Here is a 26,276-nt window from a genome sequence, read left to right as displayed (position 1 = left end):
ACCTGTTATAATTATGTTATGATGTTCACACATATCTATTCGTAATGACTCATCATTATCAAAGACTGCATGATGAAAATATCTTTCATAGATTTAATGACCAAAGTTAATTCACAAAACATTAAATCTTTGTGATAATGAATTGATGAAGATTATTATCTTAAAGTTTCAATTGCTTTTCTTAATTTTACAACATTTACATAAATAGATGAAATAAGCCATTATATTGTTTTATAATTTTCAAATTCACATTTGACATTTGAAATGACTTCATTGTAATAAAGTGTCATTATTGAGGTAATTGCTGTGAAACAGCCGGCTTTTTTGCTTTGTATCAATTGACAGAAATCGTTCATTTAAATCGTGCAGACTATTAAAGTATTCACTATGCACCGGAAAGGTACAAATAGTCAGTGGCACAATGACAGTAAACACACCCAAGGAAATGTCCAACTTTGGAAATATTAACTATTCTAATATGGACATATATGATAACCATATCAGTGAGAAGAAAGAAAAGAAACATCAGAGCTGGAGGGACGAGTGCTATCAATTCGCCCAGGAAACTACACTTCACGGTCTTAAATATATATCTCTGAGGGATGCATTTGTTTTTCGAAGGTAGGTAGTTTTTCATTCCATTTTATTAGTTCAGATTGTAAAATCTTATTATTACTTATTTATTATAATGTTTTTCGAGATCAATAGTTATCAGGAACGTTCAAAACCAAAACAAATAAACCATAACTTAAAGTCAGATTTTTCAAAAAGTATCAATTTACAAAATTTTAGAAGAAACTAAACTTGAAACTGTTCTTAATTGAAAACTAGGGAGTACGGCATTTTAAGTTTGAAATGACAAATCAAGTTGATAGTTTAAGTTAGCAAGTGCTGTCAGATGCTCTGTTAATATATGGATATAACTAACGTCGCGACAATTCGTTCACATAGCTGATATCATTGGTATCTGACATAACTTCATTAAAAAAAAATATGCAGTGCTTAGCTGTTTCATGATACATCACATTCGATTGACAAAAAAAAAACAACCAAGTACCCTTCTTCTTTCTAATATAAAGGTGGAGCATAATGAGAACAATTATGTGGTCCCTTAAATTCCAAAAAATGGTAAAAGACTTTCACAATTATGTTAACCTTATTGATAAAGAAACAGGTAATATTATTAGCACTCTAGTGCAGAAAGGTAAATAAAGATGTCACTATGAAGCCAATATAAATGTTAAATTTGACATATTTGACCTAACAAGGCAGTTGTAAACTTAGTTTCTGGACAAAAGTAGACATGAGCAATGGTTTTACTAAAAAATGTTTTTTCTTACATACATTAACATTTTTTTATACAATACTTATTGTAGCAAAATGCCCTTTCAGGTATAACCATTGTTCATATCTTAAGATTTAATGCTCAGAAAATGAATATGATATATCCCTGTATAAACATTTAGACAAATTGCATTAAAAAATGGCGTTGTTGGCATATACTCAGACCAGGAAATTTATTTTTCATTATTCGTCATCAACATATCTCTTATTAAATATTGATATCTACCTATTTCTATTATTCTTACAATGAATAACTAAAAGTCAAAGTGAACATATAAAAGTATCTATTAGAATAGATGGAGTGTTGCTATGTACATACTCAGGAAATGATCAAACCTCTAGTTTTCTAATACTGCTACTATTCTTCTCTATTTATACTATTGCGGTCAGACAAATGTAATTTGCACTGTTGCCATAACGGCTATTAATCTAATAATGTTTCTTATGCAATGTTCTGATAACGAATTCCCTATTATTGTAACGTTACGACTTTGTTTTATTGTAGACTATTTTGGTTCGTATTAACATGTTCCTGTTGTGGTATTATGTCATACCAGATAATAGACAGGATAATATATTATTATAATTCACCAATTACTGTCAACGTCAAAGTCAACTATAATCGTTCACTGGTGTTCCCTTCTGTCACAATTTGCAATCAAAATGCTTTCAGGTAGGTTATCCCCCGCTATATTTTATACCTATATTATCGCAACACAATTAATGCATGGCTTTTGTTAAGTTTTTTTCAATATGAAACTAACTGGTTGATTTTTAATAACGTTGACTGGCTGGTATATGAGTCCTCGCACGGTCGGCCCGACGGCTTTTGGTGGGCTGAACATAATTTGTTGCTGTCAAACTAAATAAAGGCGGTAATTTTAATTTTCCGTAGATGGATTTGGATTACTTTCGAGTGTTGTTTGGTTTGGTCTTCACATCAGCTGTTTTCACGGCCAGGTTGGTCATCTGTCGTGCTCTCCAATTACGTTGAAGAGGAAGTCTTGGTCTATAAGTCTAGGAAAAAGTATTAACGATAAATGACTATTGCTTTTGTTAAATTATAATGAAGTTACTTAGTACAATATACTATTTCCTGTTACCGACTTTTTAGTACTCCCGATTAAATAACTTTTCGACAGGTCATCAATTCTATGGTATGACATACTGGTACTTTGTCAAGTAAAAGCAACAAAAAGACGTAAAATCAAACATATAATCGTTGCAATTGTTGGGAAAGTTTTCTAATGATGTTGTCGTGTATAGAAAACATAATTCAGTGAATCCCCCCGAAATTGTTCCAATTGTAAGCTTGATTTGTTATTCTGTTAGTTAGACCGAGAACCAGGATATCCTACTACAAAAAGGTAACGTGTCGAGAAAATATAATCACTGGAGGAGACAAAAGTTGGAAATACGAAGTATATTAAAACACTTTATCTCTAAATTACAATGCATACAATAGATCTAATGCATATCCGAAGAACAATTGTTTTAACTAATTCCTGGAGTACATTTGATACAACTGACGCAACTATTCACTGAAGTACAATTTATACATTTTGCCCAACTAATCACTGATGAACTTACAAACCTGGTTCAATCCACCATTTTCTAAATTTGAAAACGTCTGTACCAAGTCAGGAACATGACATTTGTTGTCCATTCGTTTGATGTGTTTTATTATTTGATTTTGCCGTTTGATAAGGGATTTTCCGTTTTGAATTTTCCTGGGAGTTTATTAATTTTTATGATTTTACCTTTTGATTAAATTGACCCAACTGATGCCTAAACTACAATTGATACAATTGACCCAACTAACCTCTAAATGCAATTGATTATATTTGCCCAAATAATCCTGAAGTACTATTGATACAATGCAACTAATACGTATTCTAATGCAAGAATGTTTGTAATATATGTTCATTTTGATTGGATAACGTCACTTATTTACATGGCATCAATTGACAATTGATGCTATGGGACGTACGCGCAAGCGCAGACGGCATATGACAGATTTTAAATACATGTTTTAACGTTGTTTTCTGTCAGTTTCATTAGAATGGAGATAACAATATTGTATTTTAAGCTCCGACGGCATCAATTGGGGATTTGATGGTCGCAAATACCCGTTTACTGTCTCCGCTAACGCGTCGCCAGTAAACTTAATTTGCGACCAGCAAATCCCCAATTGATGCCGTCGGAGCTTAAAATACAATACAATTATCTCCTAAAGTTACACTTGACCTACATGAATTGTTATGAAACTCAATATATCATTATAAGATTTAAATCGTGTTATGTAAGCTTTCCTACATTGAAGGCGTACAGATTTCTATGTGCTTTTTGGTCATAAGTGATGTATTTATACAGCATTGGCATTTTCCCGATGAAGGCTATCAATAAGCAACAACTGTTTAAAGTGTTACTTTAAATCTTCTCTTGTAACATATACTGATTAAATTAATATTAAAAAACAACGTCACTGGTGCGTAAGCAGTCTAATGGCATTATGCAATACCATGATTAAGAATAGATAAATATCGTCTCTGTTTCCACTCCACCTCTTCAATACTAACAAAAGAGAAACACATACGCTGTTACAATAGTAATGAGGGTTATACATGTTATAATGGATAAAGATTTAGGTTGCAACGACAAATGCAAATAAAAACAAAGAATCTAAAGCAATCTAGAATGTTTTGCAAATATTATAATTTTGTTCTAATGTTTTCTTTTTGTTATAGAGTAAATAAAATGTATCAATTCCTGACACAAAATCATTACCTGCCAATAGCATAAGTTAAGCTAAAATAATGTTAATTAACCTCTGTTGTTAATTGATGATATATTAACACAGTGTGAAATTCCAGATATAGTCACATCGCTTTATGTTAGATGTTTTGTCTTGATATGAATTAATGTGATTTTCTAAAAGAAATAAATCCTTTGTTCTTAATTTCTACTCTAAAGTTAATTGTGTAGATGATATTTGGAATATAAAAGTATAATCTAACATATTTTAGGTCAACAGCTGCAGCTGAGAACAAGTGGTACAGACTGATAGAAACCATGTATAATGACTCTTCAAAAACATTTGATTCAAGAGATTTAGTACAGTTTAATGCCAGCAAACTAAGTATCAGCGAAATGTTTAAAAAAACTGGTCATACAAAAGAAGATATGATTGTTGGGTTAGTTATTTAACATAGGTATTCAAAGTACATCAATCATCTCCATGGAATAAAATTTATCTATGGAGGAAAATTTCACCACATCCAAAACCTTTAAAAAAATAGCTTCATTTACAAGTATTTCATTCATCAATTTAGTTGTCTGAATAATGAATAGACGGGTTTTGATTATAAGCTTATAGTGTATCTTGGATCAGACAGGTGTCCAACGATAGCACAACGCGTTATGTGCAGTAATTTGATGTTTTTGTTGGTTTACAATTTCTTAAACATGAATCCTCAATATTCTTTAGATACTTATTTTTTTTAACTAAGCATCTAGTAAGAAACTAATGTTTTTACAGGCAATTAAACGACTTTAACATCGGGGTATTTCAAACTGTCAGAAACTCCCTCATAAATATACATGCTCCAATGGCTTCACAAAACATTACTTACATGTACATGTTTTTGAAATAGTGTATTGTACAGTTTTTGAAAAGCAAAAGTTTTACTTATTTTAACCTGCCAATTCCTCCAGAGCTGCCCACGATTCTGAAAACTTATGGAAGTATTCCATTTCAGAAATAGTTATGGATGTACTCACGTTGTCGTACGTCTTATCTTTTCAAATACTGATTTATACTTACTGTCGGCCATTTCGTTATCTTTGGACACTGCGATGGGTATGGGTGTCATTTTAAAAATCTGCCATACATATGAAATGGCATAGCGAAATATTCACCGTAGATTTGGAATCTGACATAGATCTGGACCCCGTAATGAATGTGAGTCCTTTAGATGTTATTAGGTTGACTTTGCGAAATCTTAGCTTGCTGTACGCTATTTTGGTTTCTCTATCCACGTGTTATTTCTAGAACAGATCAGATTTAATTCCAATTTTAAGGTATTTGGTTCTTCTTGATCTTCCCAGCACTCGTTCTAAGCATGTATAAGTATTTTATTACTGAGCGTGATCTTTTTGAAGTATTCTAGTTTAATTATTGTCATGTCTCTCAGCGTAATGCTGCTTTGAACCCAAATACGAACTGCAAAACATTGAAATCAGAAAGCGAGTAAACCGGTTTTGCTGGAAGGTGTGGCTTCTCCTCTGTGTGTGACCAAAATAGTGTAAACCCTCGGGCATATAACGTATGAGCTATGCATAGGGAACGACTACTTCCATTTACCGTTGACGGTCCAGGTGAATTCAAAACTCTGGGGAAATCTGAAAGTTGATGATTTTTTTTGGAAATTAACTCCTTAAGACTGTCGTACCCAGATCAGTTTCACTCCAAGATAATCACTTTCATGATAAATATGTTCACCCTACATGCAGACTACAGTAGGGTTCATCTATCATCATCTACTCAGTTTTCAAGGTCAAGAAATTAGACGAAAAATCGTCTAATTGGACAGTCTGGTAATTTTCGCACCAGATGTCAATCTTTGTGGAGTATACTGCCTATCCACCTAAAATGATAGATCAACATAAACTTCATAAAACTTTATCTTTATTTCTCAACAAACCAAATTACATCAGGAACATATATAGATATACTGTTCCTAGATTACACCCACATTGAAAACTTGAAAATTAACATTCTGTGTTGATTTATCATAATAAGTATACGTAAAAGACAATAATTGATGTTAAAAGGAAAATAAATTTATAGATAATTATAGATGAATAGCAGATAATTACTTTAATATTTTCCTTTTGTTTCTTTTCTGTGTCATTCATTGGTCTATTAAATATTTAATTTGAACGACTGTTAATTTAATGCTGATTTATAATATAACTAACGTTGTCTCATTACGTCTGTTTAGATTCAATTAAAAAGGTATAAATCATTTAACAAATTTGAATTGAGATATGATATGCCATTGTTGTTTTCTTCAAAGAAGGACAAATAGTTCCATATTTTACTTATTCATGTATGCACCAATATGAAAGAAAGAGCTTTGCTTTTAACATATGTGGCTTCCCAATATATTTGTTAGGCTATGTTAAAGTTTAATGTTGTTATATTCCAAAAAAAAGTCTTTGCTAGTTTTGATGCAGATATCTATAAGAACAAAGTGTAGTAGTCATCCGAAAACCAGCTTAACTTAATGCAGAGTACAATCTTTAACTATAAATGAGGTAAAACCCTTCATAAATCAAAGTTTTATATCAATAAAATTTAAAAAAAAAATCAACCTTTCGGAGAAAGTATAAATTGGTTGAGCATTGGATACATTTATTAACTTTCCTCGTTTAAAGGAAAAGTTCGTAAAAAATGCATTTCTGCCTTACAAGTTTCTATGAGTGAGAATTTGGTCCAATATTTGTGGCCATTAGTTTAGTTTAGTTAAGACATGTTTATTTATAGTGGATTGGCCATTGGTTCCTAATGATCGATGTAAACACTTTGTAAAGTTATGTCTGTGTCGAAACTATTGGTACTGTGCGGATGATACCCTCATAGACAATCCATCAGTAACAATAACTTACCCTCTTACTCAAAATAACAAACAATTGTCTAAATACATTACAGATGTTCGTGGGCTGGTGTAACATGTACTCATGAAGATTTTGAACCAATCTTAACAGACCATGGACTGTGTTACACGTTTAAACCAAAGAGTAGACCAGAAGAGTTTATCATTAGCTCTACAGGTAATAAGTATATCTACTGATAGTGCTACAGAGTATATCCCTAGTCACGTGTTACGTTTAAACCAAAGAGTAGACCAGAAGAGTTTATCATTAGCTCTACAGGTAATAAGTATATCTATTGATAGTGCTACAGATAAATAATATAACTTGTATATCTATGGTTATTTGCATTTGATGAGCTCTTCCTGATCTTGATACTGACGTATTCCTCTTCGCATTTCAGGTTAAGTAGTACATCCATCTTTTAGTTGGTGCTTTATGTTACTCTTGATATGAACTTTAACTCTCTAGAAATTCTAGCAGGTGCGCAATTTATATTAAACTTCTTAGGAAATTATGAAAAGAATAAAAGACAAACTATCGAAACGTAGATATTCTATAATTCAAAACCTAATTTCAGCTTCTTTGTGTTTTTTTAAATGTACCAATATTATTTTCCAAACTTCACTTTCAATGAGCACACTACATCCTAAAGACAACACATAATCATCCTTGTAGAAATCTTAGTAGTATTTATTAGTGTGTACAATTCAATGCAACTGACAACTGGATTGGTTAGGATTTTAATCTAAAGGAAGGGAAACACAAGACCCATCATATCTGACGGGTTTTCCCCAAAAATTGAAATATCAATTAGCTAAAAGAAAAGTACATGTTTTAATTAGCCTAGCTAATCAGCCTATCAGTATATGTTATCACTTTGTACATTTCATTGCAACTAAAGCTGATTTACTGAACTAGTGAAAGTTGTAATTCAAAGTCGTTTTGAAAAAAGTAAAATCACAAAAATACTGAACTCCGAGGAAATTTCAGACGGTTTCTTCTCTGTATCATTTGTTTGAGTGATTTTTTCCCTGATTTTGAACATTAAAGCAATTGCTTAAAATTACTCGTGAAATGCAATATCTATAAATTCTAAATTTGTTTTCCCATATTGCCTTTATATTTGTTTGCATCTAGATATATCACATTAAAATATGTTCTCTCTAAAACTGAAATGTTAAGTAATGATCAAATTGTCTTTCCAAACAGGTTCTCCTGATTGGTTCAATTGTAGTCGGTTCACATACACATAATCTCCACCACTTAAGAGTAACAGTCCGAACATTTCATCTTTACTGGATAATAACACTTGCCTAGCGAAGGTGAAAACACCTGTATTTCTCATACATATATGTTATTTTTATTTTCTATAAGGCAAATGAAATGTATTTAGCTTACAATTTATGATCAACCATTTTCTGAAATTTAAAGGAGCCGATCACGGTTTAAAACTGTTTTTGAATGTTGAACAATATGAATACATGCCTGGGCCAAATGATGCTGCGGGCATTAAACTACTGACATATGATAAGAGTGATATACCACGTATAAAGGAGCTGGGAATGTCTGTTCCAACAGGTATTCATGCTTTTGTCGGACTAAAACTAATAATGGTATGTTGAACAAGTATTGTTGTAATATTTATCATAGAAATAAATGTCAAAAACCCTCAATTGTGTTCTTACAAAAAGAAATCAAATTATAGACATCTCTATCGATGTAAAAAAAAATAAGAATAGAGCACATGAACATTTTTATACTTTAATAGATTGATTAATTGATTGATTCTATTTATTTCCTCCCTTATACTGAAGATATTCATTTTTTTTATAGCACAAGTATACTAATTACACGAAAGAAGAAATATTTTACCTTTTCACGTATAATTATCGCTTTTGTTGTTAAAAAGTGAAATTGAGCGGGTTACCACTTTTGATCACTTTAAACTTTGAAATATAAGGATAATCTAAGGAAACCAAAAAAAGTACTGCTTCACAAAAACATGAGAACGACATAAAATCAAATACTAATATACACATCTAGCTAATTGCTGTCGAACATCAAGCTGTGTATCTTCGGATATTCAAAGAGATTTCAAAAACCATTTTTGAAGAGAGGCATAACACAACAATTGCCAGAAAATTAACAACCAACAAACAAAACTACACCGAAAACTAAAGTTTGACCAATACGAATCCCCAAAAAACAAGGTTTGGACTCTGGTTCTCAGCAAAGGTACCGAGTTCCTGCTTCAGCCATACCATCTCATATAATACAATGATTTCAAAGTACACCGTATTCTTACGGATCTGTTATTCAACTAATGATTAGATTTTCTTCCTAGATCAACAACTTACACGTACCGTATGGTGAGTGTCAGGAGACACAGTTGAAGTATAGTAGACAGTATTCTGTTGATGCCTGCATTATAGAATGTCTAAATCAGTTTACACAGAAGAAATGTGGATGCAGAAATTTTTTCATCCCTTCTACTACGGGTAATTAGAACTAAACAGGCAATAATGAAAATAATAATATTAGTTATTGATTGTTTATGTATGTTAATACAAAATTCTTTTTGAAAAAAATAAAAACTACAGATTAGCCTTCCGCGTAACAAAAATAAAAAATACAGATAAGCCATAAGTGTAGCAAATATAACAATCAAACATAACATCACACAGAATTTCTACAGTCTCAAACTCTGACATTGATAGCCCCACAAATACGTTGTGTGGCATCAGAATTAGAATAAACACTCGATCAATCATGTTATACATTTTAAAATTATGTTATTTTAAAGGAAAACAAACTGACCTATCATAGAAAAACGTTTATGAACTCAATTGTAAATACTCTCAATTTTATTTTTCATTTTCATTATATATACATACCTTACAGAGAGTGGGGAAGAATGTACGATGGAAGCGTTCTATTCATGTTACAAAAATTATTACGGTAAAATATAATATTTCAATTTTAAAAAGCAGTATACAGTATTATATGCATCGAATATATTATTGATTTCATACCTTTGTGTTTTATTTCTCAAGATTATATGTTGCTTTCCCTTCAAATTAATTGTCTTTTCATTCAGTAAAGTTTGGAGTCTAATAGATAAAGGCAACAGTAGTATAATATACCGCTGTTCGAAAGTCATATATCGATTGAGAGAAAAAACAAATCCGGGTTACCAACTAAAACTGAGGTAATCACTTCAACTATGAGAGGAAACAACCGCTTTAAATGGTCTTTACCAAGCACTGGGCAAAAAAGTAAACGCACTATTTGCTGAATCTTGAAATTTGCGTTTTGAAAATAAAACATTGTTTAATTGTTTAAATAATGCAGAAAACAGTAATTACCAAAAATATTTGACAGTACAACAAATCAAACTAACCACTAGTGACTGGTTTCCAATGTATCCAGTCTGTGATTACTCTAATGTTTGCCTTTTGGTGTTTATATGATGCCTTTGATTCAAACTACTAGTAGTTATTTTAGTATGGCCATACACATCACTATGACAAAGTTTGTTGGTGTTTTTAAGCTATCGTTGCCTTTAACCAATGTTCTTTCTTAATGTGTTTGTTTTTCATTGACATCTATGCCTGTTAGCTGCCAATTCATGCGTAGAGTGTTTAAGACATGTTAAAATCCCTTTTCCTTTTCAGGAATTGTGCATGACACACTACAAGATCAGTGTCACTGCCCAACAGCTTGTAAATACAGCGTGTTTGATCCTATCATGTCATATGCATCAACGTCAGAATACACAGCAGAGAAAAAACTTACTTCCGTTTCCACGTCAAAATTACAGGAGAAAATTCTTAATTCACGCGAGATTTCAAATCGTATGGAGAAAAGAAAATATGAATCATTTAGTAGCTTGGTCAAGAATTTTGAAAGGTCGTTTGACAATGTGATCGACATGTTGCAGAATATCCTAAAACGAATTTCAGTTCATTTACAGCTCATAGATTCAAGGTATTCAAATGACAAAGAAGCATGGTATAGAAAATCTTATCTTTACAGATACCAGATATATCACGTGACAAAAAACTTTATACGACCACGTGACGCGATGGAAGAAAGGACTCTTTCGAATTTATGTGTCGGTTTTCATGAATTTGTATTTATGATTGAAACAAATCTTAAGCACCTGTCTTCAGATGAGAGCCTTGATAAAAGTACCAGAGAGTCAATATATACAAGAAGCCTCGATTTTATTCGTAGTCAGATAGAAACTGCTGAACGCGCATCCGCAAATATTTCACAATTGTACGAGGCTTATCAAAACGGAACACCAATATTTAGATATAGATTTGGAAAAACAGCTCGAAAGCATAACGATTACATAACCCCCAAAAGACTTCTTGTCGAGTCGTTGGTCCATAACACCTATGCGCGGAGGTATGCTCCTCGTGTACAAACTGATATAGCAGCCATTAAAAGTAAACTAAACAGTTATATTTCACTGTTAGACGAGGTAAACGTCACTGGAAATTTAAATTTAACAACGATGGCATCCATATCTTTATCCTATATAGACAAATGTGAAGACTTCTACCATAGTAAGAGTGTATTTTATGCCGAATGTATTGAAAGACCAAAAACTATTATCGAAAACCGGTTTGAAAAATTTAAAAAATATATAACTGATTACATAGAAACAAAGGAATTTATAGAAAGTAATCTGAACAATCTGAGAGATTCCATTCAAAATATATCGATGTTCGAGGTCATTCATATTAATATATTTATGAATAAGTTAACCCAGTATTTGAAAGTCGATTCGCGTATCAAGAAAAACACTTTAGCTGATACTGTTTTATCGGATTATCTATTAAGCCAGTTTTCACGATGTGAGGCGATATTCCAGGAAATCCGAAACAGAGGTCAGAATATTTATGATGGTTGGACTGTGTTGGTGACACGTTCTACAGACATGTGGACAGATATAATAAATGATCCAGACATGATTCCTTATTACCATCACAGAAATTACAGTCCCTTCCTGGTCAATCTGACAGACTTTAGTAGTGATATTTACCAACAAATATCAGAAACAAGAAATCAAAATGATTTGCGTGCAATTATCGGAGAAACTGATAAAAAATTGGGACACCATTTTGAAGCCTTGAAACAGCACATGGTTTTGTTTAAATCGAGCATTAAGATTGATCAGTATTTTTTAAGGTATTCTCTAAATTGGCATACTGTTCAGTTATTGTTGAATCTTGCAATTTTGAAAAATTCACGAAAATCAAAGCGATTTTTCATATAACCCTATCCGTACTTTACATTGAGTACAGTCATGTTCTATCAAATCAAATTTGGCGGGGGAAATGAATATTTCTGCCAAATTATAACCTCACATCAACTAGAGTAGCTTTGAAATTTATTGAATCCTAATTTGATGCTTCTCGTGTTTCCTTTTGCTACACACAATCTATATTACTAAAATTACGAGGTCCAATTTGTCAGCCGTCATCACGTAAAAACGACGAATCACAGAATGCAACTGTATATATAACTAATATAGTACAAAGGTGTAGATTAAAAATTACACCACTCCAGGCCCTTTTGTTTTCCACGTAATTAATATTGCCAATAATTAAGAAGTTCCGGGTCGAGTCCGCTACCGATACCAATAGTATATTCACCTGTTACCTATTACCTTATCTGTACGTTCCGCATCTGACAGGCGCACCACCAAACGTTGTATTCAGGACTAATATGCTATATACACGGGTCATAACCACAGGGTTGACACTACTAAATTGTCAAATTGTTACCTATTGAAGTATTTTAATCAGTAAGACTTTCTAAGATAACAATACGAATACTAAAAATAAGGCGTATAGGTACAGTTTTCAGTTTGTTAGTGGGCATGACGTAAAACAGCAAAGCAAAGAATTCAACTTTATTTATTACTTATATAGGACAATGCTGTTGATTAAAAAATACTCCATTCCAGGACCTTTTGTTTTCAAAATAATTAATATTACCAATAACTGATAAGTTCCAGTTCAACGGGTTCAAACAGAAAGACTTAATTGAAAGCAGAGAAAAACTGTGTATCTTATAATCGACATGACTTTATCAGATGACAATACTAATACTAAAATAAGGCTTGCGCATAGTTGTATACTTTAATTCAGTCACGGACCCGTGATATCACGGGTGTGTTCTAGTGTTAAATATCCGTAAGCTTTCACTATTTTTATTACATTTTATAATTAAGAACGTTTCATAGAACGAATGTTTCCTGTTTATTGTCGAACTTTTTGTGAAATTTAAAGAAGATCTGTACAAACATTCCACTTGTAGTATTATTTATAACTTAAGATTCTTTATTTTTGCGTGATTTACAAATTAAATAATGAACATAGAAATAATCGTAACTGTACTTTACAGAGAAAACTTCTTGCAGCTGGACGTATTCTATAGAGAACTCAGCTACGAAGAAATAGATCAACAAGAAGCTTATGACATATTTGGCTTGTTATGTATGTATAAAATAAATTCCATGAGTAAACCAAATTTACTGCATACTAAAGAAAATCAAAACGTACAAGGGAGACAAAACAAATATCACAATGACTAGATCATATAAAACCAGAAGGAAAACGATCCTAGAAAAAATAGGAGCATTGTGTTGTCAAAGAAGTTGCATATGCTAAGGTTGTCCCTTACTCAAAATTAATCGAAGAACAACAAACATCACAAATAAGGAAAACGACCCCCCCCAAAAAAAAAATTACAAGCAACAACAGATTGTAACACAAAAACTCGAGGTGAATTAGTTTGCTCCGGTAAAATGACGAGTTCTTGCTCTACTAGCGATTCCCATCGCGTTGTTCGTGACAAGCAAACAAAATATTATAGAACGCATTTGTATTTGGTTTTGATGTTATATTTGTTATTCTCATTGGATTTTGTCTAATGCTTAGTCCGTTTCTGTGTGTGTTACATTTTAATGTTGAGTCGTTGGTTTCCTCTTATATTTAATGCGTTTCCCTCAGTTTTAGTTTGTTATCCCGATTTTGTTTTTTGTCCATAGATTTACGAGTTTAGAACAGCGGTATATTACTGTTGCCTTTATTTGTAGACGTACGTTACAATCGATGATAGTAGACATTTTGTGACTTCATAATCGATGTTAGTAGGCATTTGGTGACGTTACTTTCGATGATAGTACGCATTTGCTGACGTCACAATCGATGATAGTACGCATTTTATGAAGTCACAATCGATGATAGTACGCGTTTGGTGACGTCACTATCGATGATAGTACGGATTTGATAAAGTCACAATCGATGAAAGTACACATTTGGTGAAGTCACAATCGATGATAGTACGCATTTGGTGAAGTCACAATCGATGATAGTACGCATTTGTTGAAGTCACAATCGATGAAAGTACGCATTTAGTGATGTCAAAATCGATGATAGTACACAATTGGTGACGTCACAATCGATGAAAGTACACAATCGATGAAAGTACACATTCGGGGATGTCTAAATCGATGATAGTAGGTTTTGTGACTTCAGAATCGATGTTAGTAGGCATTTGGTGACGTTACATTCGATGATAGTACGCATTTGCTGACGTCACAATCAATGATAGTACACATTTGGTGTCGTCATAATAGTTGATAGTACGCTTTTGGGGAAGTCACAATCGATGGAAGTACGCATGTTGTGATGTCACGACCAAGGAAAATAGGGTATTTCGTGATTCAATTTATTCTTCCTAGAAAAAAAACCTATTGTGAGATACAAAGTAAAATGAAACAAAAAGAAAATCAACAGTTGATATTTAGGTAAAAAAAAAAAACCCAAATGTTTTACATCGATTGATATTTAGATTAAAATGACTTATCCGATGACTTTACACAATTTTTGTTTTTGTTTTATTTAATTAATATATGAAAACGACACCTACAAGCAAGGATTTTATAGCGAGACACTATAGAAATCCTTGCTATACGTGATTCGAATACAAAACACCAGTCTACCTACTTGCTGAGTAAGAAGACAGTATATATACATTGCAGGTGATATTGGTGGATCCATGGGATTATTTATAGGAGCTAGTGTCATGACAATGTTTGAACTTGTAGATTTTGTAATGAACATTTCCGCCGAGCGGGCCATAAGAAGTAAAAGATTCAGGGTCAATAGGCAATGAACATTCAGTTTAATGTTGAGAGGGTTAAATTAACATGCATGTTAAAGGAAAATGAAGATTTATTACCTTTTTATTGTGAAAATGGCCACACGTTAAAGGCATGCATTCGATTTACTGTTTATGTTTTTTAGTCCATACTGTGTTCTGTACCAAGAGACTACACCGTGTAGAACGCCGGCTGTGCGGCGATTTTATGTTTCTCACAAGGTGGTGGTTTTGAAGCGAAAAAAGGCAATCGTGGTAAGTAATAGTATCAACATGTCTTTTTTGAGAATTCTTTTTTGAGAATTATAAGGACCAAATAATGTACTGCACAGAAGAAATCGACCCATTATTATTAAATACCAGCAAGCAAAAGAAGTTTCCAGTGCTCCGTTTTCTCATAAACCTCTTCTCGTCATGACCATGATGGTATGGGCATTTTCTCTAATTCTAAAATAAATCAAAAATGCACATTACAGAAAAAACTTTAATATGGGCTGAAATAAGATTATTATAAATCAAAATTGTAATGAGTCGTCATAACATAGTACTTAACTGTGTTTAAATTCAAAACTATTAGATTAAAAAGACTGAATTATACGCAAATCTATCCTTGTTTTAATAAATGCCTAATCCCTTTGAGACACAGAATCGGATTCCCAGAGCGTCACATTCTTTTTTATGTAAAATTTATTTTTTGACCAATAAGTAAGAAACTAGCAGTTCTATGCCAGAAATTCGTTTCTTGATAAATCGTACTTACATATGAAGTATTAAAATATGCAACTAGGAAAACTGGGGAGAGGTGTTTGAGAAAACGGAGCACAGGAAACGTCTCTGCTTTTGCTTACTGGAAGTGGATATTTTTCGATTCCTTCCGAGCAATACATTGCGTGGTCCTAACAATTCACAAAAAAGAAATTGTGATACTTTTACTTGCGATTATCGCCTTTTCCCGCTTCAAAACCATCACCCTGTGTCAAACATAGCCAACACCCCGCATGGAAAACTGGAAAACTGTTCAACAGTATGTCACTCGATCGACTAAATTAAAATGCATCAAGAGTGGTCAGCAGGGGAAATTTTGAAAGTATACTGTGAGGAACAAATCAATTTGCGACCCCTTTTACTAGTTTTCATATGTGGCAAAAAAAGTTAACTTGTTATTAAAAAAGTTCCGGTCGATTTGTTTGCATTTGTTTTGATATAAACTAAATTGTATATAGGAATTTAGTATTTGGTGAGATAAATTGGTCTACAAATATTCCAATATTTTGTTTGTTAGATTGCAAATGAGACAACTCTCCACAACAGACCAAATGACACATAATTTAACTGCTATACATGTACGTCACCACAGGCGGCCTTCAGCAATTACTTAATCTCATACCGCATAGTTTGCCAAAAATAGGCAGAGGAATATGGATAATGTATCGTTTAGGGTTCATACGAAAAAGCGCAGAAACAACAGAAATTGTCATTTTCATTATATACACCAAGGACAAGAACTTCTAAACTGCAAATGTAAAAATCGTAAATATCAACTTTAACTTAAATGTGGTACCAGTAACAAGTAGACATTCACTGACAAAAAAGGCACTTTTTTATTTCTAAGTTAAGAGCACTGTTGTTGTTCACGGTGTTTTGGCGAGTCTCACATTTTATTTTCATACTATTATAAATAGTACTTGATACAGACCAAAACACAAAAACTGAACATTGACCAATGAACCATGAATGTGATGTCAAGGTCAGATGATACCTGCCAGACAGACATGAACACCATAAAACCATTCTACATATTAAATATAGTTGAAATGTTACTTAAAGTTCTTGATACAGGCAAAACACAAACACGGAACATTGACCAATGAACTATGAAAATGAGGTCAATGTCAGATGATAACTGCCAGACAGACATATACACCCTACAACCATTCCATTCACCAAATATAGTTAATCTTTTGCGTATAGTACTTGAAGAACAGACCAAAATACAAATACCTAACAGTGACCAATGAATCATGAAAATACGATCAAGGTCCGATAAAAACCAGCCAGACTGACATTCAAACATTACAGTCACCCAATACACAACATCTAGTTGACTCACTTCTTATAATTTTTGGAAACAAACCTAATCATGCAGTACCTTAACCTTGCTCACTTATTTATAAAATAAGGTCAAGTTCAGGTGAACCCTGTCTGATGGATATGTAGACATTCCAATGAACCAATACGGTTATCCTATTACTAATAACAGACACATATATTTCTCTGCTCATAATAAGTAAGAAATTCACATAACAAAGAAAAAATCAAATTCTTTGTTTTCAATCAGTCACTGAATCATGAAAATGAGGTCAAGGACATTCGACATATGAAAGACGCTAACTGTTAACTAAACGTATCTGCATACACGAAATGGAGCATATAGGTCTTTAATTTCAATCCTGGTATCTATGATGAGTTTATTTACCTTCTCAAATATAAAACTTCAAACAAATAGTTTACGCCGCTGCCGCCGGATAGTAATACCTATGTCTGGCATGTACAATGTATACTGCGAATTTCGTCGCAGGAGAGACAGAAACAAAGCTAGTCTATATGAATTTGAAAACTTTATATCCGTGTTATAATCTTGTAATTATTCTTCCTGTCATGCTCAATGTACATTTAAACATTCAGTTTTTCCACATCTTATATTGAGACCGTGAACAGTCATACTGTGACTTATATAGTTGCACGTTTTGCCATTCCATTGTCAATTTGCTTTTTGAATATCTCTCTGGAATCTTCTGGTTGTTTATTATATATAATTACGGTTGAAATACAAAATAAACCATCTTACTAAGCATCTGAAAAACAACTTTCCTACAGATTTCTGTCTTTAGTAGCTATGACCTTGAATTTAGATGCAAAGACCTCAAAATCAACAGGGATTTCCTTCTATGCCGCCATATAAAGATATATTATTCCAAAAATCAAAATGATCAAACGAAAATGCTTCCCTGCAGATGTTTCATATTATTGGTAATTTTGACTTTTGACCATAGTGCAAGTAGCCTTCAGAACATTTGAGATCTCCCTGTAATGGTGTGTTTAGAAATAAGAGGATATGGTAACATGGCCAATGACTCAACTCTTCTCCAAATATATCCAAGTATAGCTGCAATCAATACAAAATATTTGAGTTAACATCAAGAGTGCACACGCTGAAATATCTTTTCTTCTTTACTAATCATTATTATTATGTTGGTAGTCCTAAATGTAAAGCTCACTATAACTACTGCATAAACTTAACATGATCCAAGAAAATGAGGTCATGGTCATATTAACCAATTAAAACAAGAAATACATGTACAATCATTCAATACACTAGATATAGATGACCTATTGCTTATAGTTCTAAGAAACATACTTTACCAAGAAAACTAATCATTGTCGAATGGACCATGAAAATGAGGCCAAGGTCAGATGAACCATGCCAGTCAGACATGTACAGTTTACAATTCTTCCATACAACACATATAGTTTAAGAAAAAGATCCAAACACAAAAACTAAACACAGCAATGAAACCTGAAAATGAGGTCAAGTTCAAATAAATCCTGCAAGACATCATAAAATATTTCCATACATATTCACCAAATAAAGTAGACCTATTGCATGTAGTATAAGAAAAAAAAGACCAAAACTCAAACAATTAACTTTGACCACTTAACCATGAAAATGAGGTCAAGGTCAGATGACAACCACCAGTTGGACATGTACACCATACAATCCTTCCATACACCAAATATACTAGACCTGTTCTTTTAGTATCTGAGATATAGACTTGACCACCAAAACTTAACCTTGATCAGTGATCCATGAAATGAGGTCGAGGTCAAGTGAAAATTGTTTGAAGAGCACGAGTACCTCAACTTGAGGCACAAACCAAATATAGGTATCCTATTACTCATAATAAGAGCGAAATTAACAGTACAAAAAAATCTTTTAAGTAGTCACTGACAAAATGACTGAACCATGAAAATGAGATCAAGGACAATTGAAATGTGACAGACAAAAACTTCGTAACATGAGCCATCTATATACATAGTATCCAGGTCTTCTACCATCTAAAATATAAAGCTTTGAAGAAGCTGGCAGATCACTATCCCTATGTCGAGCTTTCTGCAAAAAAAGTCTCAGGCTCGACAAAAATTAATTATTCTGAACAAATATATGTCTATTTTAACCAACTTTGACCTTTATTTGGACCTTTGAGATCACACTTTAAAATCAAAGGGAATCTCATCTCATTGAGGACAGTCTATAGGTCCATGGTCTCATTTAATGGGAAAATTCATCCAAGTAAAGTTGCAATACAATATATAACATTTGACCATAGTGTCCACCAGCATCCAGAAACCTTTTTTGAGTAACTTTCAATTTGATCATAGACCTAGAAGTATCAAAATCACATGGATCTTCTCCTTATACATGTTTTATGGGCCGGATTTTAAATACAAATATTGGAACAATCTGTTAAAATCATTGAGTTTGCATCTAGAACAAAAATAACTCGCTTCCATAGAGACAAAAAAAGTTTAATAAAAGTTTTCTACCCAAAGTCCCCTGAATTGACTGAGTGGTTACTAAGACTGTTTTACTGGACTTCCCTGTTTGTGATGCAGAGTAAACCAAAAACAGTCAAATTTGCAAAAACAAATACATTTCAGGGGCAATAACTATAGGTTGTCCAATTTTTCTGAATATTTGACAGTGAATAGAATTATACCTGCAGATAATTTTTAATAAGTGTCCATGTTTTTGTTTTTGAGAAAAAAGCCAAAAAACTCCTGTTTTCTGATTTTATTCTATTTTAAGTAACATCAGTCATGTTTGTTGATGGATCAAAACCTTGGAAATAAATTTAAACGTATATTTCCCAAGCATGTGCTATGAAACATCAAGGAAAAGTTTGATAAAATTTTATCCAGTGGTCTCAGGAGATATTGACCCTAGAAGGACGATTGATGATGCCCGCCAGGTGATGGCAATAGGGTATTAAGCATTTCGTGCCAGGCCAAAGCAATCTAATTAATAAAAAGCATAAATCTGTACAATAATATTTGAAAATTTTATTTTCAGCATAGACTCCAACTATATCAAATAGTTATCACAATAATAAAGTACTAAATTTAATATGTGACATCTGTATCAGGTTTATACAATATGTGCATCTTCCTTTTAACTTTTTTACATTTCTTTTCAAACATGTTAATATTGTTCCAACTTTGGTGTTAACTGATACTTTTAATGAAAATATTTTTCAGATCTATTTACAGTTTTCTTAATTTAAAACCTTTTTTCTTTGTCTTACAAATGCTTCATGTTGTACATACTTATGTAAGACTTTAATTTGTACCATGGAGATATAATGTGCCAAATTGTGAAGTCAAAAGTTGAGCTGTTTTAAGTCAAAGAAAATTTCAAATTGTATTATTTTCACTCATGTTATAGCACAATATTATTTATTTCCAAGTTAAAGGGGTATTTATTCCCCTTTGATTAAAACAATTCTATGGGAAAATACTGAAAGACTTTCTATTTGTTATATATATGCAATTAAAATAGACTTTACAAAAAAAAATTGGAATTAAAAATGTGGTTTTCCTTAGTAACAGACTTTTAGAGCGTGGAATCTAGCCCTTTAAAATGTCTAATAAAAAATTACCATTTTAAAGAATGGCATTAAAATCAGTGTTACCATGCTTGTTTTTGAAGTTTTTGTATCCATTCAAAGTATATTTAAAGTTGATCTTATCACAAAAAAATGTAAAAGTAGACTGGGAAATGTCCAGTGCAAATATTACAAATCAAACTGAGTTGAAGAAAATTAAAATACACAAATCTACTAACAATCATTGACTTGTTGATGTTGTTTACATGTATTGCTTTAAGTTAGTTACACAAATTATCATTATAGATCTACTATCTAAACAGCCAATAAGCAAGGAACACATCAACTCTCTCTCTCTTTAATTGAGCTAATCTGAATTATATTCAAATCCAATCTTTTTTCATCATGTTCATACAAAGTTCTATCATTTCACTACTCACACTTGCATGATCATATAAACACAATCAGATTTGTTCAAACTAACACCATTGTTAACATTTTAACACACAAAAAAAAGCCTACGAAATTAAAGGAAAATGCAAAAGTTTGCAAAGTACAAATTGTGTATACATGATTTTTGACTGAATTACATCTTCCCTTAAACTGACAATATACATGTAAATGAATATAGGTAATTCACAATGTAATTGTTTAGAAGACAATAGAATATGAAATATGGAGATGTGCTGCAAGGCTCTTGACCAGTTACTTAACATCTATGAGCAGTAAATTCTAAATTCAAATTCTTTATTAACATTAAGCCTAGCTTACAGCTCATCAGTATAATCAAGTACATGTACAGTGTATACATATGGCATATTACAAACAATGTAAACAATAGGTATAATAAACAATACGTGAAATCAGAAGTTTCATCAATACAAAATATCTTTTATTACAATAAACTGTTTCGTAATTTAAAAGAGAAATGTATACACTTTCCTAAGTTTATACAAAGCTGTTTTGTGTTTTCATCTGACAATAATTCTATTAATTTAAAAGTTGATGGCTTAGACCAGTAATATTTCTAGTGTACATTCAGTTGACTAGTGTCTAAAAAAAATACTGAGCAAACCAGAAACAAATGTTTGAGGCATGTTTAGACAAGAAAAACATGACAACTTCAGCAGCTGTAAAAAAATAATTTTTACATTCACATAAAAGGGAGTTAATTCAAAAATTCAAAAGAAAATTGAATTCTTAACAAATTTACTCATAATGTACATTGTTTTTTTGTACAAGTAAAATTACTCGCATCTTCAAGTATATAAACATGACTTGCATAAGTAGTATCTCCAACTAATACTTATGTAACTTATGAAAAACATCACAATATATTTACTTTTCTTCACTTTTTTACAACACAAAAAAGAAATTAAAATTAAACAATAAATTGTTGAGTTATATAATTATGATAATCAATAATTTAAATAACAAAACTGCTGCTGTTCCTTTTGTAAGAGGTATGGAAACTTTGATGAGTAAATGGCTTAAAAGGTGTATTTTAGCCAAACATTACCTCCATGACCTCTAGAAGTAACGGTAAGTAAATGTTTGAACATCCCCATGCAAGGAAATGTGAGTAAAAGTTCCAGAAAAAATATAATGTGAAAAAACCTTCATCAGACACAAGGCATATAATTTGGACACCAGACACGTGTTCCACCTACAAATAAATATCCTTTGAAAAACATAAAAAAAAGTTAACAGCCAAACAAGAGCATGTCATGAGGACTCAAAATTCAAAAAAGTTTCGCCAAAACAGCATATTTGTTAGGTAAGCTACTCCTGGGGTAGAAAATCTATAGTTTTCAGGACAATTCAAAGTTGTTTAAATAGTTAATTTATAAATATGACCACAAATCACCACATCAATGACAAGTCATTTAACACAGAACTGTTGAATAGTCACTACTGGCTGTTGGGCTAATGACATTGTCAATGCCTACATTTAAAAAAAAATCTTTGCACTGGGAGCTCACAGAGAAAAAAACAAACAAAACATAAATATAAAACAAATACAACATTTACCATTTATACAGTTCCTTTAAGTACACACATATATATATCACACATCATCCAAGTACATGTATATCAATTCTCATCACAGGCATTATATAAGTCTTCTTTGAGAAACACTTACACTTGTGTATAATCAACACAGACGTTTTCCATTTCTTCATTCTGTATCTAACAATATCCCTCTCAGCATTTTCTCAGATTTCCATTCAAAAACAAATCACCTGAAATTTATACAAGTATATTATAATTTAATTTGTTGGTTTACGGATTCCCCGACCCTATTTTTCTGATTTGCAGAATAAAATATAATTGACATTTCATGCCATTTTATTCCTGCCAACCTTAATAAATACCTTATCCCTGAAATATAAATAAAAATATAAAAAAATTATGAGATGAATTGCATCAAATAATAAAAGAATTGATAACAAATTGTGTTTTGAAAAAATAAAAAATAAAATTCTAAAATACTCTGTTATCATGGTTATGTTTAAGTATCTTAAATTCTAATAGACAAATCAATCATAACTGACCATAAAATGTTGTTTGTGCAAATAATTTTGCAGAGCAAAACCTGTGTTTGAAACCCATTACAATCATGTGACAATCGTGACAATCATGACAATTAGTTTGTTTCCATTATTTTTTTTAAATGAACCTGTCCAAACATGAAAGATGTTTTTTGAATATAAAAAAAACAGGAATGCATGACAATTGATGAATCTGATATCCTCATTTTTCCACCGAACGAGTCTATTAACAATGATTAAGTTTTGACAAGAATGGTAAAGCCTATTTTTTGTATAACGTGTTTGCAATTTTTATTTATTAGTTTTCGTGCTGGAAGATCATTATTCACCAATTTTCCTGATATTCATAAAAAGCTATGTGGATCTGTTTTTTCTTGTTTGTGAAATGAAAGTTTAATTCATCTTTGTTCGAGGACATAACCCCCCTTTTTCGAAATTGTACGACGATGGAATGCATTTTAAGTTCATAACAACTGAGCAATAATATTTCATGGAACAAGAATTTCCGAAATGATGACAAATAAGCATACATGTACTAACATATTGTAAGTAAGATTAAATATATTGTTTTTTACATATTTTTTTGTCTCAAGAGAAAGATAACTTTTCTTTTTTTGTGTCTGACTGATCAAGGAAATGAAAGATTCCTGCTCAGTTAGTCAAGAATATCATAAGATGCTTGTAGGGCATTACACTGCCACCATGGTGTTAATTAACAGATACTTATTTATTTTGCGACATATGCATCACAGTTTTAACATTTGACATCAAGTACATGTTAAGATGGTAAATACATGTATAATTGGGCAATTTTGTAGCGAATCGTAGAACTTGTAAGATTCATCCAATTAATGTCAATGTGGCAATGGAGCAGAGATTTAGATGGAATGGCAAACCAGTTTAGTCTATATATGGGTTTCAAATTTACCTATAAGTCTATCTTGACTGTGTTTAATTCTTAAATATTTTAGACTTATTGGTCCACTTAAACTACTGTGTTGGATATGACATGTATGATGTTACCTATATGTACATATGAAGACCTGTTCAAAGATTTTGTGTTGTACATGTACTTACATCTTAAAAGCTCAATATTTCATTCTTGGAGTATGGATGATCCTTTTGTGTATTTAACATTTGTTTATAATACATTTTTTCTTCTTCTGCTGCTGTTTCATCACAGGAATCTGTATCGGATTCTGATAAATCCATATCGAGGCTCTCCACTGACCCTAAATGTTGATGTGTTTGAATGGTATGAAAACTATAATTGTGATCAAAATTTGATAGTTTGTTCTTCATTGTATGCATACTAAATAATGAGGCATCTGCTTTCCCACTTTGTTCCATGTTTAAGTTACACTTTGAATGCTTTGACTTTTTGGAATTTAACTTCTCAGGATCATTAAAGGAAAACTTTCCTCTTATGTCATAATTGTGATCATTGCGAAAAAGATCCTGAGGCTCGGTACATGTAAAAGATTTAGTACAAGTGTGATCATTACTTGTATGAACAAGGGAACTTTCATCACGAGCATAAGTATGGTCACAAACAGTCTGCTGACTGAAAAGCTGACCTGTGTCAATGTCTTTTGCCACGTTATCATTCATGAACTCTTTGAAAATGTTTTCTTTTGGCCATGAACTGCAAAGCTTATTTGTAGTTTCCCCATCACCCAATGAGACTCTTGATATGTCGGCTGAGGATTCAGTGACAACCTGTTCACATGAATGGCTCTTTTTAGAAATAAGGGAGAAGTCATTAACTGATAATTTTTCATTGTCGGAGGTAGAGACAGTTGTTAAATTTTCTTCAGATGAACATCTTTTCAGGTTGTACTTTGCTCTTCCTCTAAGCTCTGTTCTACTACATGTAGAATAATTGTGATCTTTTTCTTTCACTCGTAAACATTGTTCATCTAAAGTTTGGGGAACATCATAATTTCGGGCATAGTTATGGTCTTCCCCTTGGTCTTGTAATGCAATGGCCAAATCTGCCAAAGTCAGAAGCGACAAACTTCCAATTCCGACACCTGTTTCATTCATATCTGTTTCCATTTCTTAATTGGGATAAACAACTACGTGCTTTGTGTGTTAAATAAGCGTGGATTTACTATGTTTACAAACGGTAGCTTTTACTTCCCGTCCCGTTGTTTTTTCAATATTGTCTTCCACGCAGTAAGCAAAGTGCATCTGTCCTGAGTCAACCAGAAGAGCTTCGGAAAGGGGACATAATCATTTCCCGCGGAATTTCGATTTATTTTTTATCATTTTTGAAATTAGGAAAAAGTACTCTACTTTAAACTAGGGACCACCAGTTGAAACCGGTTATTAAGGTGTTTCTTTATCACCTCTGTCAATATATATTTGTTCCACCTAACAGAAATCTTTTTAACTTCACTTACATATATAATTTAAAAGTAATTTCTTAACATGAGTACAAAGTTTTTTTAATTTTATTGTATATATACTCTTGTGCATGATGTGTTAAAGTTATTTTTATATTTTTTTTTGTATAAAGTTACTATTTTCTTTTTTAAATTTACTTTTTCAATACTGAAGCTGTTATCAATAGAGGTCAGTTCATCAAAATCCTTACCATTACTTGATACTCTACTCTGAGATTTTAATATTTGTTCATAGTAGTCCATATTCCAAGTTTCTGATTTATACATTAAAATTTGCTTAACTTAAGATCAAAAAATATTTTCTGTATTGTTGATACACATATACCGAATAGAACTTTTGTACCTTATTTAGAGAGTTCCAATGGGGAGGTGTGGATTCACCCGAACTTCCTATATTATAGTAACATACAGAATATAAAATCGGGAGATGTGGTATAATTGTCAATTCGATCTGTTGACGTTGAACAACT

General features: G+C 32.1%; 2 protein-coding genes across 2 annotated transcripts; one reads left to right on the top strand and one right to left on the bottom strand.

Moving 5' to 3' along the window:
• Window positions 1–285: 285 nt before the first annotated feature.
• On the top strand, window positions 286–16,282 carry LOC139484682 (degenerin-like protein del-10). Its single transcript, XM_071268545.1, has 10 exons — window positions 286–621; window positions 1,850–2,017; window positions 4,371–4,538; window positions 7,058–7,179; window positions 8,434–8,615; window positions 9,347–9,500; window positions 9,904–9,960; window positions 10,677–12,201; window positions 13,423–13,514; window positions 15,065–16,282. The coding sequence occupies exons 1-10, from the start codon at window positions 422–424 to the stop codon at window positions 15,196–15,198; spliced, it is 2,802 nt and encodes a 933-aa protein (XP_071124646.1). The 5' UTR covers window positions 286–421; the 3' UTR covers window positions 15,199–16,282.
• A 4,007-nt stretch (window positions 16,283–20,289) lies between these two features.
• LOC139484681 (uncharacterized) lies at window positions 20,290–25,815 on the bottom strand. Its single transcript, XM_071268544.1, has 2 exons — window positions 24,476–25,815; window positions 20,290–23,089 (listed from the first exon to the last, which is right to left on the bottom strand). The coding sequence occupies exon 1, from the start codon at window positions 25,454–25,456 to the stop codon at window positions 24,479–24,481; it is 978 nt and encodes a 325-aa protein (XP_071124645.1). The 5' UTR covers window positions 25,457–25,815; the 3' UTR covers window positions 20,290–23,089; window positions 24,476–24,478.
• Window positions 25,816–26,276: the final 461 nt, after the last annotated feature.

The sequence above is a fragment of the Mytilus edulis genome, chromosome 8, assembly GCF_963676685.1.
Source record: "Mytilus edulis chromosome 8, xbMytEdul2.2, whole genome shotgun sequence".
NCBI lineage: Eukaryota > Metazoa > Mollusca > Bivalvia > Mytilida > Mytilidae > Mytilus > Mytilus edulis.
This window is presented reverse-complemented; position numbering and strand designations above follow the sequence as displayed.

What these genes read in the sequence shown, in the direction of transcription:
- LOC139484682 (XM_071268545.1), top strand. Translation starts at nt 422, where the DNA reads ATGACAGTAAACACACCCAAGGAAATGTCCAACTTTGGAAATATTAAC. An exon ending in GTTTATCATTAGCTCTACAG is followed by an intron (nt 7,180 to 8,433) that starts GTAATAAGTATA and finishes TGAAATTTAAAG; the next exon opens with GAGCCGATCACGGTTTAAAA. An exon ending in ATTGATCAGTATTTTTTAAG is followed by an intron (nt 12,202 to 13,422) that starts GTATTCTCTAAA and finishes TGTACTTTACAG; the next exon opens with AGAAAACTTCTTGCAGCTGG.
- LOC139484681 (XM_071268544.1), bottom strand. Translation starts at nt 25,456, where the DNA reads ATGGAAACAGATATGAATGAAACAGGTGTCGGAATTGGAAGTTTGTCG.